This window comes from Drosophila hydei, unplaced genomic scaffold, assembly GCF_003285905.1.
Source record: "Drosophila hydei strain 15085-1641.00,03,60 unplaced genomic scaffold, DhydRS2 tig00000063-arrow-pilon, whole genome shotgun sequence".
In the NCBI taxonomy this organism is placed as follows: domain Eukaryota; kingdom Metazoa; phylum Arthropoda; class Insecta; order Diptera; family Drosophilidae; genus Drosophila; species Drosophila hydei.
In genome coordinates, this window is record NW_022045657.1 from 7,716,802 (window position 1) to 7,735,848 (window position 19,047).

The 19,047-nt window shown below is 39.8% G+C and overlaps 1 protein-coding gene and 1 long non-coding RNA gene across 23 annotated transcripts in view; one reads left to right on the plus strand and one right to left on the minus strand.

Moving 5' to 3' along the window:
* Positions 1-19,047, plus strand: part of LOC111596097 (protein lap4) — a 67,085-nt gene that overhangs the window by 36,451 nt on the left and 11,587 nt on the right. For 11 of the 22 annotated variants that reach the window (XM_023310169.2, XM_023310253.2, XM_023310177.2 and 8 more), the window contains 11 exons: positions 989-1,273; positions 4,050-4,160; positions 4,626-4,805; positions 6,002-6,160; positions 6,261-6,474; positions 6,540-6,628; positions 6,685-6,960; positions 7,048-7,308; positions 11,070-12,989; positions 16,148-16,286; positions 16,969-17,296. In XM_023310169.2, coding sequence (XP_023165937.2) covers positions 989-1,273; positions 4,050-4,160; positions 4,626-4,805; positions 6,002-6,160; positions 6,261-6,474; positions 6,540-6,628; positions 6,685-6,960; positions 7,048-7,308; positions 11,070-12,989; positions 16,148-16,286; positions 16,969-17,296 — 3,962 coding nt within the window. Of the gene's footprint in view, positions 1-988; positions 1,274-4,049; positions 4,161-4,625; positions 4,806-6,001; positions 6,161-6,260; positions 6,475-6,539; positions 6,629-6,684; positions 6,961-7,047; positions 7,309-9,142; positions 9,182-11,069; positions 12,990-16,147; positions 16,287-16,968; positions 17,297-19,047 lie in introns of those variants that run through there. The other 11 variants (XM_023310220.2, XM_023310310.2, XM_023310318.2 and 8 more) reach the window with 6 other exon arrangements.
* Positions 2,922-3,723, minus strand: LOC111596224. The gene is made up of 3 exons (XR_002751243.1): positions 3,385-3,723; positions 3,157-3,332; positions 2,922-3,075 (listed from the first exon to the last, which is right to left on the minus strand). It is a non-coding gene; the product is annotated as an uncharacterized LOC111596224 (long non-coding RNA).

Sequence of the window (19,047 nt, forward strand, 5' to 3'; positions counted from 1 at the left end):
CAAGCGTATACTTTGTAGTAGTTCTTTGTAGTGTTAGTGTCCTAGCTTAAGTCAACTATCTAGTTGCCTGCACGTCATTTTAATGTGTATCATAAGCTCGTTTGTTCGTTCCTTAATATTATATGCTCAGGCTAGCCTTAAGTAACCTTCAGGCCAACACTAAAAACCATAAAAACTTGTGCGACAGCTAGTCAAATCTTGTGCAGGTAAGTTTAAGAATGGATGTTGGCCAACTGACGCACAAGTTCACGCCCAAGGATTCACGCAAATTGTTGTTGATAAACACATAAACACTCCTTCTTTTACAAGCTCATTTTATATACAATAAAACGATTTAAATATATTGAATATCTAATTGTGCTAATACATACTCGTATCTGCCAGTTTATCAACCTATAACCCTAGCTCTTAGCCAACACACATACATAAATACTACATAAACACAATATTAGTACATACTATATATACTATATACATATATTTACCAAATTTGTTTGTGTTTGTTTTGCATGTGCCCTGTGCGCGCCCTATTCGTGTTTTATCTTGTTACTTCTCGTCATTTTTTGGTCTCATATTACCCCCAAGCATTTATAGATAAGTATGCACAAGCAATTTGTGTTGCTTTTTTGTCCTTGGCTTATGCGTACGTATGCACTGAGATTGAAGAGCCCAGTTGAGGGCGGGTCTGGACAGAAGCTGTGTATATACATTTATAAAAGTATATAATTTACAAAACGCCACACATTCATACCATCTACAGCCAGAAAGATTAGCTTAGCTTTTAGACCCAAATTCAAAAACATGTGTAACGAAATTTACAAAAACCAACATATTTTTGTTTCTTTTTCTATAAAACCAAATGTTGCATTAAAACTGAACTTTCCACCAAAAAAAAAAACAAATAAAATATCCAAAACCGAAAAAATTGTCCAAATCAAATGCAAAAAAAAAAATAAATAAAAAATCAACCATCTACGACAACGAGCAGCCCTCATCTCTACGGCCATTGACTAGCGATGATTTTCAGGCGATGATTCCGGCACATTTTCTCAGCGGCGGCAGTCAGCATCAGGTGCATGTGGCACGGCCCAACGAGGTGGGCGTCAGCGCTGTCACTGTGAATGTTAACAAACCGCAACCAGACTTACCCATGTTCCCTGCCGCGCCCACCGAGATAGGTCGCGTCACCGAGACCATCACCAAGTCAACATTCACGGAAACTGTGATGACGCGCATCACCGACAATCAGCTGGCGGAGCCATTGATCAGTGAGGTGACTATCACAACATCACGCATACACTAAACGCAAAAAAAAAATAGCAAAATGCCAAAAGACACCAAAGTTGTCAAATATATATAGATATATATATAAATATATATATATATATAAATATATACATATATATAAATATATATATATATATATATATATATATATATATATATATATATATATATATATTTGTACAATACATTCCCTGTATTAAGTGGCTCCACGCTCTCCCGAACGTAGCGGAAATGTTGAAACATTGTGTGGAAGTTCCCCATGGGGCATCATTTTGCTGCTCATTGCACACGCAATCAACAACAAGGATGAGAGCTTCTTTTCACCTACTTATGCACAACATAAACACACACGCACACACACACACCTACATACACACACATACACATACATCCACAAAAACACTTTTTTATTTTAAAGTTTACAAATGTAATTGGCTCTTTTCTATTGTTGGCCCTCATCTTATTTGTATAGCCGTTAAGCACCTATATAAAACGTATTGTAAATAAAATAATTTGTGCGTTTTTGCAAACGAAATGATTTGATCGAAACTCCTCCTTGCTTGTAATGCACTACGGACGCTACAGCATAGACCCAAGAATGTTTCGAACTACCATGTTGAAGCGTTTGAAAAATGCGATGTCCAATGCACATGATTAAATAATTACAATTGAAATGTTCAGCATTATGCAAAACACGCACATCGAACTAATTTAAAAAATAGTATTTAATTATAGTTATGACTTAGTTGTAGTCGGTCTATGGTCCTCTTTAACCAATACTATTGTAAGCTATGAAATCGGAAAGGATTTGCAATTGGTTAATGGTGCATGCAAAATACGATTTATGATTATTGAATTCAATTTGGTTGTTTATAATTAAAAGTTTGATTTGATATTTACTAACGAAATAATTAAGACCTTTAACTTTTTTACGTGTTTAAGAATAAATATAATTTTTAAAGTGGTTTTTATCGCAAACAAAACTTACTAACGCGAGCACAATAAAATAATTATATCATAATTTTAGTATTTTATAATCAATTTCTAAATATAATTCAGATTAATACGATTATATATAATGTTTTATATACGAATATGTGTTATATTATGATACAGCTTAGTCAAGTCGCATATCTTTATATGACTACCCCTGAAAGAATTTGTAGATGAAAAATAAAACTCCTTGGTTCTCACGTCATTTTACACTCTATAAATTTTACATAAACTTCTATATATTCTCTATAAAGAGCTCTCTACTTCAACATATCTATCAGATCTGAGCTGACATAAAAATCAATTATTAAATGAATTTACTCAGTACTTTATTTTGACATAGATTAGATAACTACACAATAACAAGAAAACAAAAAGAAAATATGTCTAGAAGACTAGTCAAGTCCTCCTTACATCACAGATAACAGCGCTACCTTGTTCATTCTACTACTAATATAAGTTGATTCAAGCTAAATTTTTTTATACCAAAACAATTGTATTTAAACATAAATCCCATGATGGGAATAACTTAAAACCCGGTTGAACATATACAAATCTGTGCAACTGTATTGGATTCCCTCTCAAGCGTTTGCTACATGAATAAGCAATTGAAACAAGATGTACACACAGAGTCCGTTCAATAATGCATTGTATCTGAGAGATACATGAAAAATGCGTTTATTGTAAGAGCTAAATGACAGAATACAGAAAGATCTGCCTAGAATGCAATGTGGAGGTTTCATTGTTAGTCCTTGAACAAACTCATAAGGGTTCTTTCATTCGCCTGTCAAATGGCTGACATCAAAGCAAACATGCATTCGAGAACAAATAAAATATTTAATTGTTTTTCATTTCACTTGTTGCCATTTGGCTTACAGTTCGGCAACGTGTGGATGTGATTTGGCCAGCAGCGTCGATTGCGGCACTTCATTCCAAAAGATTCCAATTTGTGTTAGTGAACTTCCAAAAGTTATAGCCAAGAAAGCAAGCCAAGACACGGCTTACATCTGTAGCAGAAAAGTTCTTTGTGTGGATGCATGTCGTCTGCTCGGCTAATGAATGTAAAACTGAAATTATACTTTGACAGTTTAATAAAAGACTTACAGTTGGCGTGTGTGCATACGTGTGTACGTGTGCGTGCATTCGTGGGCGTATGTGTTTGTGTCGTTGTGTTTTGAATTTTAAATTGAGTGTGTTACACCGCAGGCAGTTAAAAGCACTTATAAACAACTTCTGCAACTTGTGTTTGGCATATGCAAACATATATACACATGTTCCGTCTTCTGATTTAGATTGAATCTTAACCGCAAACCAGGGGCTTTTGTCTACAAACCAAATAATTATTTTAGCTTATTGAATCTAATTTAATATGCAGTGAAGTTATCATAAATGTATAACATCTTATTTTAAATTATTTTTCGTCTCTAACTGACTTGTTTATGTGTTTTGTTTGATTAACTGGCGTTAATTGCATGGCTTTTGCTTTGTTTTGCCTTTAACCTGGTTTCTTTGTCTTTGTCTCTCTCTATTACTAAGCTCTGTCCTTTATCATAACATGAAATTTGGAAATTGTTCATGTAAATATTACCAACAATTTTGCACATAATTACACTCATCAATGAGGCCATCCACATAAGCACCCTTCACAACGTGCTCATCAAATTTGAGATAGAACACAGAAATATTTAGTAGCTATTTTATTTGTTTAGTCTTATGTACACTTATACACTCGTAACAAATACTTATATTGCATTTTGTTGTCTCTGTAGGAAGTGGTGCTGCCCAAAAATCAAGGCTCTCTCGGCTTCAGCATCATCGGCGGCACGGATCACTCCTGTGTACCGTTCGGTACACGCGAACCGGGCATTTTCATTTCACATGTAAGTTAAACGACAGCAATTTGCAGCGTAGTGGGGACAAACTTTTCAAATTAGAGCAATTGACATGCCACAACTTGCGGTTGCAAATGAACTGCACAATTAGTTCCCAGCGTATGCCGACATCTTTGCAAGCAATTAAATAAACCCTGGGTCCGCTGAACTCGCTACTTACTTATATATTCTGACTACCAAGTGTTACCCAGTTTTCCCGGACGAAGTTTTGATTCAAATTTTCACCCGTGGTACATTAACCTTACATCTCTAATTATATCTGAAAGCTAATGCAAAAATTGAACTTTCACTCTTTAAACTCCACATTCCTTATAAAAAAGAGTTGAGGTACAAAAAATGTATGACGACTCTGGAAACTTCAACTTAATTAGTTTGGGCTACGCCCTGACAGCACAATAAACTATATTTATTATATATTCGTTAACGTCAGAAAAAAATTCATTCAATTCTTAGATTGTACCCGGCGGTATTGCATCGAAATGTGGAAAACTGCGCATGGGCGATCGAATATTGAAAGTAAATGAAGCAGACGTCTCGAAGGCCACACACCAGGATGCTGTTATGGAGCTGCTGAAGCCCGGTGATGAGATAAAGCTCACCATACAGCATGACCCGCTGCCACCAGGTTTTCAGGTAAGCCTAACGCGAACTAACTAATCACATTAGTATACTATTTTATTTTAGTATTCAGTTTGCTTTCACGCCAGTTATTAGTTTATGCTGTAAATATATTTTACCAATTATTGTTGTAAAAATCAAAATTTGAAAGCTGTAAATCAAATACGAAAAACCCACTTATACTTCTCTTTTATCTATGCTCTATGAATGCTTATAAAAACATTTACGATGCAAAGCACATAGAAGTAGTTTATATAATCACCGAGGTAAGATATTACGATACTCTACCCTCAGCCAACTATTGGAATTGCTATCGATTATTTGAAACCACACACACTCCATAAATATGTTAAAAATGTAGATAAAGCAGAGCTCACATCAATTTTTAGTTTTCTGATAAGCTATACTTAGATCATACAATATTTTGTATACAAAGTTCTTAACTTAAATTTGGCTTTGGAGGAAATTAATTAGTAGTAACTTAAACTAATTTATTTAATTTATACAATATTTCCATTGAAACATTTTATCTTTATTAATTTGCTAGTCCACTTAAATAGATATTTGCTGTTAAGAATCAGCATAAAACTTATTTTGAAGAAAAAATATACTTCACTTTTGTTAACAGCTGTTCTCCAAAATCTCTAAGTCAAATAAGTCATTGCTCTTAGATATCAACATATTTTGTAATATATATAATATATCTGTCGAAATTATAATTAGTAGCTAGATCATATAGAAAAAATTAAGTTTATTCCAATATACGATGAACTGATAAGAGATCTCACCCACGCTCAATATAAATGCACATTTATCTTTGTATATACGTATGTAGTAAGGTCAACTTAAGTTTGAATAGTTGAAAACTAAGTTTGAAGTCACGACTAGAAGCTATGGAAAATAGTTATTAAGTTTCGCGAAATGGGAAAGAGCAGTTAATGGGTCACAGATTTGCATAACTTAAGAAAGAGGTGCAAATATAAGTTTATTGTTCACTGAAGTGAACATTTTGTAAACTTCGACTGTCAGGATATCTTATCCTTTTTATACCCTACTCCACTGCTAGAAAACTTTGCACTGCTTCGCTAAGCTCCATTATCAACTGAATTGTTCTGCCAAATCCTCCTGCTCCTAATTATAATTGTTGAGCATCCCAACAAAGCCAATGCTAATTTTTATACCATTGTTAATTTTGTTGTTGAAAATCGCAGGAAATTTTACTTGCCAAGGCCGAAGGTGAGCGCTTGGGTATGCATATTAAAGGCGGCTTGAATGGACAACGCGGTAATCCTTTGGATCCGTCTGACGAGGGCGTCTTCGTGTCTAAAATTAACTCAGTGGGAGCGGCACGACGCGATGGAAGGCTTAAGGTAACGACGTGACTCTTTGACAATTGAGCACAAAAGCGAATGCGCTCATTAAGTTCAATTGATTGGAACTGAACAAAACTATACTTTTATCTTACCTCAGGTGGGTATGCGTTTGCTGGAAGTCAACGGTCATTCACTGCTGGGCGCCTCGCATCAAGATGCAGTCAACGTTTTGCGCACTGCCGGCAACGAAATTCAATTGGTCGTCTGTAAAGGTTACGACAAATCTAGTTTAATGCATTCCATTGGTCAAGCAGGCGGCATGAGCACTGGCTTTAACTCATCCACATCCTGTAGCGGTGGCAGTCGTCAAGGTGAGTAAAACTCCATACCGAAATGCCTTTCAATGTTAAATTTCGCCTGAATTTCTGTTTTGCAGGCTCTCGAGCTTCAGAAACGGGTTCGGAGCTAAGTCAGAGTCAGAGCATATCCAGCTTGGATCACGACGAAGAGGAGCGTCTGCGACAGGTGAGCCGAAATTAGCCTGTCCAGTGGCAACAGCCTTTAAACCTTGCCCCTTACAGGATTTCGATGTATTCGCGTCACAGCAGCCAGACATTGCTGCCATGCCAGAGCCCACCAGCCAAACAGGCTTAGCAGCTGCCGCTGCTCTGGTGCATGGTTCGCCATCACCTATACCTACCACCCCGACGCCACCCGCTGGGCCGGCGATGAACAAAGATTTGGAGCAGCCTGATACAGTTGCCGCGCAGACCGTGGCGCTCATTCACGCAGAACAAACACAGCAGCCGCAGACGCAACTGGCAACAATCGGCCAGGAGAAGAGCACCCAGGAGAAGGTAAGAGAATATCCTTGACCTTTAGCTGGCTGGTCAGCAACTTAATGGGCCACGCACTTTCAACCTGCCGTGTTTAAACTAAATTAGGTGCTGGAAATTGTGCGCGCAGCGGATGCCTTCACAACAGTACCGCCGAAATCACCATCCGAGCATCATGAACAGGATAAAATACAAAAGACAACGACTGTTGTTATATCGAAACACACGCTCGATACAAATCCAACCACACCCACAACACCCGCACCTCTGACGCTGTTGCCACCGGAGTCAGCGACCGCTGCACCAGTTGCTGCGGCACAGACACAGCCACAATCGAATCCAAGCCAGCAGCCAACCCAACAACAACAGGTATGTATCCAATACGCACGTCTTCAGCTAACTTACTTCAAATTATCTGTATCTTAATGTGTGTGTGTTCCTTTATAAATGTCCATATATATGTGTGTGTGAGCGCCTGTGTGCGCGAGTGCGTTACTATTGCTCAACATTTTTCAACACATGTCTGTCCTCTTGATTTAACTGTGCTACACTTAACATATACAAGCGCAAGTGACTGCTGTGAACTCAACAAACTCAAAAAATAAACCCCACCACAACTCAACAAATTATTCATTATTATTTATTTATTTTTGTTTACTTGTTGTCTTTAATAACTTTTCCAATGTCTGAGCTTTAGGATACGTGTCGGTGTGGATGAGCCTGTTATTAACTGTGCCTGTTCCATGTTTTACATTTAATATTAAAATATTTTTACAATTTATGCAATTCGTATGCTCCCACAATTGCCACAACTTAACTCATTCCATTCGAAATAACACTCCATCTACTCAAAATTCATAACGCATCCCATTGATAACACACTGTCTGAACCTTATTCTGATTTTGGTGTATCTGCTTGAAATATTATGACCTTTAACTAGAGAACATTTTAATGTATTTCGAATTTGGTAATTTGGTTTCGTACTTGGAAACACAGAGGGGGCAATGGTATGCAGGTTTACTTGGATCTTCTCGCTCTGAAAAGTGCATGCAAGACTTTGATTTTAGAGATTTGTGTTACATAATAAAATCAACATAACTAATGCTGAATCATGTTGCTTAAAAAAATTGTATACTTTCTAGATCATTAGTTAATTAACTAATTAGTATATGGTATTAAAATAATTGTAGGGATAAACTTGCTGCCAAATACAGGAGTTCATATACAAAGAGCATAATAAAAAGAATATATATATATATATAGAAACGTTATCAAAATCTGAATCTGAATTGGAATCATCATATAAAAACAATATTCATCAGAAAAACACTCTTGACGAAATCAATCACAATACTCTCTCTCTCTCTCTTTCTTTCTCTCATGTGTATTCATTATAAATCGTGTTGTATGTATATCTGTTGTTTGCTATATTTTTGATTTGATAGTATTATAGAACTATATAATCACACTTATCAATACTTCGGGGAGTAGGTGTGTGGAGTGAACTGCTGCATGCGAGTGGGTGCTGTGCGAAGCGTTTATATAGTAGTGTATATATTTCTCTCGTTCCCTTTTTCGTCCAGGCCAAGTGGTGCTGGGCTCACGTGCCCGCATTTATTGAAATGGCAGCACACGATTTATTATTTATTAGGATATTCGTAAGGACCTGGTAGAAGACCAACTTACGTTCGTTTTGCCTGCCGTTTGTTGTTGTTGTTGTTGTTGTTGTTGTTCTTTTATTTATGCTACTTACATTTTATATCAATTTCTGTTTGCGCCTTTATTGTTACCTTTTGGCTGGCTGCTACTTGGGCATGGGCGGCATTGTTATTGTGTATGATTGTTCTTCCTGTTGATGTTCTTGTTGTTATTATTATTCTTTGTTGTTATTATTGCTGGATGCCGCTTTGCCTTAAATCCAGTAACATTTGAATTTGCATTGGCAGTAGTAGGAAAAGAGAAAAGTAATACCTAATATTATGCATAGATGGCACGTATAATAAATGTGTATAAATATATATATGTAAGGAATTCAAAATCTGCTGAAAGGAATTTCCATTAAAATATTTCTCTTATCTTTTTCTCGTTCTTCCATTTTATTGCTCTCAATGACATGCGCGCCGTTCGCTGCTTTTCAACATATTGTTTTCCGTGTTTTATTCACCTCTCTTTCCATTATAATTTTTTCTTGAGTTTGCGTAGATATCACTGCAGCGTATTTCTTAACAATCGGATGTTTCCCACCATAAGACTGAGTATTTAGTTTAAAATACAGGAAAATAAAAAGTAAAACACATTTATTTGTGTTAAACAACATCAAAAACAGGATACAGGCAACAGCATGGCTAAGTCGCCCTAATTTAAATGTCATTTACATTCAAAGCCTTTTCGTGTTCATTGGGCAAAGAGTTACTAGTTACAGGAATACAAAATGCACCAAAGAGAAGGTATATCTACATCTATTCGTGGAACAGCAAGTTCACTCTCGATGTTGCCTATAAAGAATACTGAACGCACTTATCAAAGCAAATGGTTTCAAGAGTCTCTCACCGACTAGCTCTCTAACTATATAAATGTTGAAAGGATTTAATATGAATTGTAAACACTAAATCATCACAAAGATATAGCTTCGTCTAGCCGAGGACTTTGTACTCTTGCAGACCTAAATCAAATTATTGAATTCAAATTATGAGTAATCTTCGATTGTGAACTCTACACAATTCACAATACCAAATATGTAAAGATTAGTTTTTACAGTGGCTTTCATATTGGAATTTCCAAATAACGGCGCCACTTATAAACTTCTCAATGCAGCTCATTTTGTAATCAAAAACAAAACAAAAACTCTGCAGAGGTATATATAAAAGAAATAAAAAGCGAAACTCCCAAAAGTCCCTCCTGTTAATTGAATAATGGAAAACCTATTTAAAGTGCAAATGAACTAATTGTATTAAATATTTCTGTGCCGTCATTTTGCGGCGTCCAGTATTAACTCACTGTTAAAGTATTGTTGTATTTCACTGTTTAAAGAGTCGTATATATATATATATATATATATATATATATATATATATATATATATATATAAATATATAAGTATATGCGTGTATCAAAAACACAAACGGTCCAAACATTCAACTAAATTGTACTAATAGATAAATATCATACTACCCGCAACCTTGACGAATAAGCAAAAAATAAAGAGAAATTCTAAGGCCAAGTATTGTAAGAATATTATAATATTTGAGTGTTAATCAATTATCACATACATCTAAGATTATACGTATGAATTGTGTTAGAGCTATTGGAAACCAATTTGTTAATAGTTAATTAGCAAAGGTATTTGATGTATGTTAGCCATTTCATTATTGATTTGATTCTTTGGTTATATTGTTTTTCTTGTTTTTGTTTATTATTGTTGGTCTAAATGACACATGGCTAGATTAATGGAATAATGGAGTGTACATTTTTGATGTCAATAAATGAAATCTTAATGTTATAATCGTACCAACAAATTATTAAGGGGTATTCGAAAGAGTGGTAAAGCCTAGTATATAGTATGATGGCTTTCAGCTCCGTTAGGAGTGGGCTGAAAGCGCTTAGACTGATTGCCAGATGCAGATATCATATTTTGTCCATTTTTGTTTTCATTGTAAGTTATCTCATTGTTTTCTTTCATTCTTGTTAACTGTCCTTGTCTCTGTTTCGCTTCGCTGTATACTCGGGTTTTCAGTACGCTGCAACCTTTGTGCAGCTCATTCCATCCATCAAGCAAATTGGCCAGAGCAACGCAAATGCACCTCATCATCAGACAGAGACATTGCTAATTGGCTAACAAACTGCTGGCGGGGCCTGTACCTCTACGCGTATACGTAAGCTTTAGGAGAATATCGTCGTCGCAGCACCAAATATGTATCATCATGTGCACAACCACCATCAACACACACAACTGTGCTGTCACACCAACAACCACGAAACATACACCCAAACGCACTCAATTAACTTCGCACATTGCAATTTGTGTTTCATGCTTGTGTGAAGCAGTTCCTGCTGTAATCATCAAACAAATACAACACTGAAAACCAAACTGAAAACTAAATGAAAAACCCAAAAATCCAAAATCCAATAGCAGCGCGGCACCCAGACGCCGGAACGACTAGCACCCGGGGCGCGTTACTCATATCAGAAAATGCTGGAGTGCCAGGAAGAGAATCAACCCCAAGGACCAGCACCTACATCTACACCCAAAAGGGCCGAGCCGGTCTACATCATAGACGACGACGATGATGATGATGAAATAGATGCCATTGCTGAGGAAGACGAGTCCTCGCCACCCATCGACTTGACGTCACCTCCTTCGTACGCGGACACCGATTCCGATTGCTTTGAGCGTCCTCGCGGGCGCTATACCAGTGATTCTGAAAGCGATTGTCGGCCGTATAAGCCGTCACGTTCAGGACGCAGCACTCCTGAGTATGCCGGTGGCCATCGAAAGTCTGTTAGCTTTGATCTTAGTGGCGATGAACGCTCAAAATCGGACTATGAGCGCTCGCGTTCACGCACACCAGATCGGTTCACGCGCGCCTATGATTCGGAGCAGGAAACACGTTCAAAGATCAGTAGTCGCATGCCTCGCAAAGGTATCCTCCGTGCGACTAGTCCTAGTTCCTCGACTAATTCCACCCTGGAACGTCGTCCAGATCATTTGGCGCCCATTGTGCCGACCGTTGCGCGCATTATTGAGGTTGATTCACCAAAGCTGCAGCGTGTCTCACGTGCCACATCGCCCGATCGACCTGATGGTGAGCTGGATCGCGAAAATCCATTCCGCCACGTGCAGCCCATTGGAGATGACGAATATACCCAAATTGCCAAAGCAATTAGTATGTCGCCGCGTTCACCGCGCGATCATTTTTTCTTCGGTGGAGCTCGCTCCAACGAGGATCTACTCGAGCAGTCGCATTCCAGCGGACGCAGCACACCTAGCACGGTAATATCCAAGTCAACGGAGAACTTGACAGGCACACGGCCCAAAGTGCCGCCGCCTACGCTACCCAAGCCACAGCTGAAGAAGGCCGATTTGGTACGCAACGTGGCGCTCGAGACGTTCCAGGCGAGTGATGTTGGTCAAGGCGACTTCGCGGTGTTTGAGCACGATGCTAGCACCAATACCATACACCAGGTAGCCAAACTCCCCGTGCGCCTAGCGAACAGGCCCCGTGAAAGCCCACCGCCGCCGCCTGTGAACTTTGCAACAGTTCCCAAGTCGCCTTTGCCCAAGCTAGCGTCGCCGCTATTGGAGGAATCCACTTATATGGAAGCTCTGCCACCGTCACAGCGGCGTCCTCATGATTTCGTACACGAAAACTCTCCGGATAACATATTGGTGACACCAGAGCAACATCGCGACTTTTTGCTACGCGAAAACGAGATGCGGAATCAGCTGCGCGCCCCCTACGAGCCGGCTCCACCCATACCCATAGCAGGCAGCAGCGGTGGTGATAACGGCAGCAACTTTGCGGTAAACAACTCTTTTCTAGATAGTTGCGATAGTGACATTGACAGCCTGCCACTACCTCCACCACCACCAATACCAATATCAATGCCATCACCACCGACACCAACTAATGCCGACCCGCCCACAATGTCCGCCCAGCACTCACATCATTTGCATGAGCAGCCACTAATCGCTGCCGCTACTAACGCAACATCTTATTCTCCCATTGCCATTGCTAACAATTATCTGGATGCCACGCCGCAGCCGCTGCTTTTGGGGTCAGCGTCGCCCACACAAATCTTTCCCACGGCCCAAATACTGCCTGTGCAATACGCCAGCCTGCCGCAACCGCAGCAGCCCAATAAACTTAGACTGGGTGGTGCAGCCTCACCGCCACCGCAGTCTCAGCCTGTATTCAACCTGCTACTGCTGCCCGGCGATCAGCGCCAGGTGGCAGTTGCCGCCAGCTCCTCACAGTCAGCTGTGCTTTTAACCAGCTCAGCTGTGCCACTTTATCTGCAAGCGTCTGCATCGTCGTCAGCTCAGTTACCGGTGAGTGAAACGCGTGTTGCTGTCACATCGACCACGACCACGCCAACGGTCAAATCACCTTCCTATGCCACAATGAAATTTCCAACGTTCTCGGAAATTCTGGTCAGCCCAGACTCAAATAGTAATTATCAGAACATGACCACAGCTCGCGTTGATATATCGAACTCTTCGCTGGGCACCAACAGCACCTTCTCCATTAACTCGTCCAATTCATCGCTGCGGACTAAGACCACCGCAGCGGTGGCTGCACCATACAACAGCTACTATGAGACAGCCGAGGAAATCTATTCGACCATCGAAGAGGAGGCCATTTACAGTAACACTGCGTTCTTTGACTCCCGTCGCAGCAGTGATACCTCCCTAAACTGTCGCGCCTCCAAGTCCCCCACCCCGCCGCCGTTGCCCCCAAAACGACCGCTGAAACCCATTAAGCTGCGCACGGCACCGCCACCTCCGGTGGCCAAGAAGCCGCAGGGTCTGCGCAGCATGGGTAACTTCAAAATACGCTCACAGTCGCAGCCACAGCTGTTAACAACGGCACCTACCACGCCCCAAACGCCCTCAACACCGACTGGCAAGGAGACGACTGTGTAGCCACCAAGTAGCGACCCATTCCCTGCGAGATGTCCACTTGAGTTAGCTACCTCTACCCTCTACCCTATACCGTCTACCGTCTGACTGTTGCTTTCTGGGTCAAGCAGGCGACGCTGCTTAAGTGCTGCCAAGCTAACTACCTAAATTGTGTAACACAAATCCCTTTACCTGCCGCCCACCCGTACAGTCCGTCTTGCGTTTTAATTAAAATCCAACACCTCTCCAGCAATCTATTAAAAATGCAACAGCAAATTGAGCAGCATAGTGCAAGCGCTGCAATTGCTTTCAATATTTATATTTGATTGATTGCCAGCGCCCGTGAAGCCATGGGAACGAGCAACCACTGCAATCCGACACATACTAAAAATCAAAAAAACATGCAACGCGCCTGTATTGCTAATTAGGTGCGACTTTTTGTTGACTTTGGCATCAGATCCCACACCGTTCCACACACACCAATTGCTGCTGAAATGGACCACAGGTGGTCAATGAACAGTGGAAGTTAAATGTGCGTCCCTCATCTGCCGCTCAGGACCTCAATCAACATATTTGCTCCTTTTCTTCATTTCTATCTATTTATCTCTTTCGCTGCTCGTTTTGCGTCCAGATTAATCTGACGTTGATTGAAACAGTTCGTAGCTTAAAGCGCTAAAGTTTGCACAACTCGCCCCGGCTTCATTTTTCTTCTGTTTACACGAATTTGCGAGAAGAATCCCAATGTTAGCGCCCAGACACAGTCACACACAGCGGACATACAAATCACACAAAATACAAATGCAATTTTTACAATTTTACAATTTATATAGTTAATTTTTCCATAGAGCTCTTAAGTTGATTTTAATGCTAATTTATTTTGACTAACAAAACGATGAAACAAGTTGAATATTTTTTAAAAAATACGTATCTTCAATAAACGATTCTGTAATTTGATATGTGGATATCTTTCATTTTGTGTTGTCCCTGCCGTTGGCTATTATAATATCATTGCAAAGCTTATCTAAAAGATAAGCCACTTTATGTGTTACCTCGCGTAGGCTAGCTGTTTCTAGCTTCAACTTGCAACTAACGGCGTCTGCATGCAGGCCACGCGTCATGCCTGCCGAACTCTTTGGCGCTTAGCGCACCACTGATTTGTCGCTTTGGGCGATGTGTCGCATTTGGTGGCATCTCTGTGCCAACTCGCAATCTTATCTTATCAGTTGACATTGTTAATTGCCATAAGAGATAAGCGTTTTTAATGTCTGCGTATCGATAACACTAACACACTTACACACATCAACCATGCAAGCATGCAAGGGGAAGGCAATTAACGCAGCAAGGGTTGTGCCCGAATTATTCTATAGCTTATTGGCTTTTAATGCGCCGACCACAACTGCTTGCTCCTTGTGCACCAGATACTTTAGCTGAGCTCCCAGTGGCCATATTCTCAACACTTTCATGGCTCAATAAGTTTCTATTAGCCCGAACTGGCGACGAGCATCATGGTTGCTGCTGCTGCCTTTGCTCTTACTTCAACGTATTGAGTTTTAATTGAAAATCGAAAAATTCGATACGAAATTAATTTCTCTGCTAAAAATACAGCTCAACTGGATCCTTGATATTGGCTGCCTGCCATGCTGTTGGCAGCTGGCTGCTGGCTGATGGCTTTTGTATATATAAAGTAGTGTACTTGACTTGTCTTTATGGGCTTGAGACGGGGGTGGATTGGTTAGCTGATATCGTTTTTCCATGCACTTGTCGTTAGTTGGTCGCATGGTCGCCTCCTTTATTTATGAGCCTGGCCTTGTGTGTTGGCTATTGTAGGGCTGTTGTTGCATTCGTTACTGTGTAACTGTGCTGGTGTGCGTGTGTGTATGGGCTATACGAACCAAAGGATAAGGTTGCAATTTGTGCAGTTAAACGCTGGCTTTTGCTCTTGCTCTTGCTCTTTCTACACTGGCGCTTAATGACTTTGTCGTCGTCCCAGTAGCCGCCCACGCAAACACCCACAGAAAATTCTACTCTGCCCTCTAGGCATTGGCCTTCTCATATTGCCTAAAACGAAGAAATTGCATGAAAGCATAAAACCGACAGTACATGACTTTGGATGATAAATGGCCTGACCCAGTCATGCTCTCTGCTGTTCGTCGGCCTCAACCGAACTGGCACAGCTGTAATTTGTGTCCCCGCGCCCGTAAATTATAAAAAACAAAGCTTTGATCCCTTACCCATTCCGCCGGATCTTCCCTTTATGATGGAAACGCTGGCTGCTGCTACTTTAGCAACTACTCCCTTTGTCTAAGCTGCTGGCGTATGATGCAAGTAAATGCTCCTCCATCATTCCACGTGCTTTTTAATAAACTTGTGTAGTGCCATCCATTTGGTTTATGGTCGTTTGGATTTCTTTGACTCTTACTTTGAGAACTGCAGTTTTTCCACAGCCGTAAAAAGTATCTAGACTCGAAGCGCGACTGAGCTCAACTTGCAAAAAATTTTAACCTTTATGGATTCTTTGTTGTTTTTTTTCAAATTCAATTTATTTTTTTTTCGTTGACTTGCTAACAAAAGACTTTGCAATTTTCCAGTTAACACCTGCGGCCGACAATGTACCAGCCGTGGTCACACCCACACCCACACCCACAAAAGTGCCTAAATCGGTATCCGACAAAAAACGATTTTTTGAGTCTGCGATGGAGGATCAACAGAAGCCCACACAAAAAGCAGGTTGGTTGAAGTTGAAATTTTCAAGAAACGTAATAAACGAAATGAAATGAATAACAAAAGTAATTTTTAAAAATGCTCGACTGAAAGGTGCAGAATATACAGACAATGACCATAAATAATATTAGGTTAGCTTAGTAATTAGTTGCATAAAAAAAATAATTTGCATCTATTTTCATTTTCGATTGGATAGACAAACATTATTAAATCATGTTAGCTGGATGGTCCAACCAGTTTCTCTCTTTATAGTATATAACTATAAAACCATTTACAAGATGCTTAGGGTATAAAAGAAATAAAAAGGCTTAAAATGAAGCCATTTGAGAGTATATACGTTTCCTGCGTATCCGCTTGCTTTTGTACCTTCTAGTTGGAAAGCTCAGTGGCTTTTATAATTAGAAAAGATGGCGAGCGAGTTGTTCAGACATTTACATGACAAAGAAAAGGGTGCAAGACGGAGCTGTTCCCAGAATATGCCATTTACACGGTTTCTTTACTTTGATATACGCGATGCCACTCGTAGATTAAGGCAAATCAAGCAGGCGTTGCGTAATGCAACAGCTATAGAGCTTTTCATCTTATTTCTTAGTCCGGAGGGAGGGCTGATGCCTTGACGGGTTCAAGTAAAGGATGACATTTAAGTGCGCTTCATTTAATGGGTTTTCTTACTTCCTATAAATTACAGAGAAAGTTTTTTCATTCCTGTCAAAGGATGAAGTCGAAAAGTTGCGCCAGGAAGAGGAAAAGAAAATTGCAACACTCCGTCGTGATAAGAAATCCAGATTATTAGATGCCGCCAATGACAACATTGACAAGGACGACGCCCGGCATGCTGATAAGCAATCGGCTAACGATGACAGCAACAGCAATAGCAGCGGCGATGACAATGATGACGATGAAGACGACATAGATGATGGTCACGACGATGATTATGGAAAACAGATCACGACCAATCGCAAGGATGTCGTTGACAACGTTGTCAGGGCGCAGTTCGATGATGCGGAGGACATTAGGTGAGTGCTTGATGGAAAAGTCTTATTGGATTATTGGTGCTTGCGTTCTTTTTGCATTTTATGTTACATTTCAATGCACAGACACGTCTACAATTGGTCAAACCACAATATAATTATGATAATGGTTCACACACACAGTTACAAATATAAATATTTAAACACATACTAGTTATATTTAACGGTGTTTGTGCATTTGTTTTTCAAATCGTTTTGCTAAATTTTAAGTTTTAGGTTTCATTGGTAAAGTTATCTCGTGCTGCCTTATGGTTTGGTGCTGGTGCTGGTGTAATGATGCTTTTATTTAAGTTGCTCTTAAATTAAATTATCCATAATCATACTTTCTTGCACACAAACACCCACACACACACACATTCACAGACATATTCGCATATGTATACATTATCCATTTCACTCCACATGCCATACACATCCAGCCAAATGATGGACCTAATCATCATCATCGAAACGTAGTGTGCGTTCTAAGCACTTACTATAGTTATTTAAGTAACCCATATATGTATGTATATCTAATTCTAGAGTACGTACCGAATGCGAAAATGGAGGGTATACACCCTAAGTAGTTTAAGTTTTAAGTAGCACTTAAGCGTTCTCTAGATTCATAAATCGCAGCAGTGCCTCAGAGGCGTTTCTCCACTTAAAAACATGTTATGTCCCTTGCTGCATATTTTTAAAGCAACCAGCAGAAAGACAGTGAGACGGAAAGCACGGTATATTTTACTATAATTTTACTATATTATCTATAAAAAGCTCCAGCGTGCTACAACTGCCAGCTATTCAATTTCTTGCGCAGGGCCGCGTCCAGTGGTCATTTATTTTGCAGCGCATTGCGAATACGCAGCGTTGTCAGGAGCTCATGAGTTGCTCAGCTGGAAATGTGCAGTGATATTCCCATCGGCCCAATGCCAGCTGTTTTAAAATTGGTTAACTTCATCATTCAAACAAGCCGCAAATTGCCTTGCGCCGCCTACATACACATTCGACGCATCGTAAATATCAAATGGGCACCTGGCGAAAGGTTCTATCGTAAGCGTGAGCGTGGGCGTGGGCTCGTATACAAGGCAAATACCACCTACTTATAAAATAAGCATTGCGTTGATAAAAGCTCAAAACATCCTTGAAATGTGTAGGCGCATCATATTTTAAAGCGCGCCCACAATGCGTTCTAGTACGCTCTTATATCAAGGGACATTGTCTTTAAAAATTGAATATTATATACAACTTGGTCTCCGAATATAAATAAATAATATTTGCTGAATGACGGATTTGGCAATTATAAATACTAAATTTGTTGTTGGATTTCTCTAGAGTTTAGCTTGCCAGCAGAATCAAGCTATAAAGTTATATATGTAGCAATTCCCGTAAAATGATTTCTACTAATGTATGTCAAAAGGCAACTGGGAGCGACTACTGATGTCACGCTCAGTCCCGGTTCTGGCTTCTGTCACCCTTCAAGCAGTTGTTATTAAATTCTTTGCTCTCGACTGTCTGTCCATGTAACTGGCATTCTCTTACATGTTTATCAGGCAACGAACGCTAAGTGTAGACTGTCGTTGCCTGTGGCGGTGCCGCTTCAAGTTGTTGACTATGGCAGCATTATGTAATGAGCAAGAACAGTGTAATTTAATACAATTTTATACTCTACGTTGTTAAAAAAAAAGAACGCAAACAAAGAATAATAAACGCCTGAAAGTCTGTCATCAAGCGCATAAATGTCTAAATACCCTGGTAAT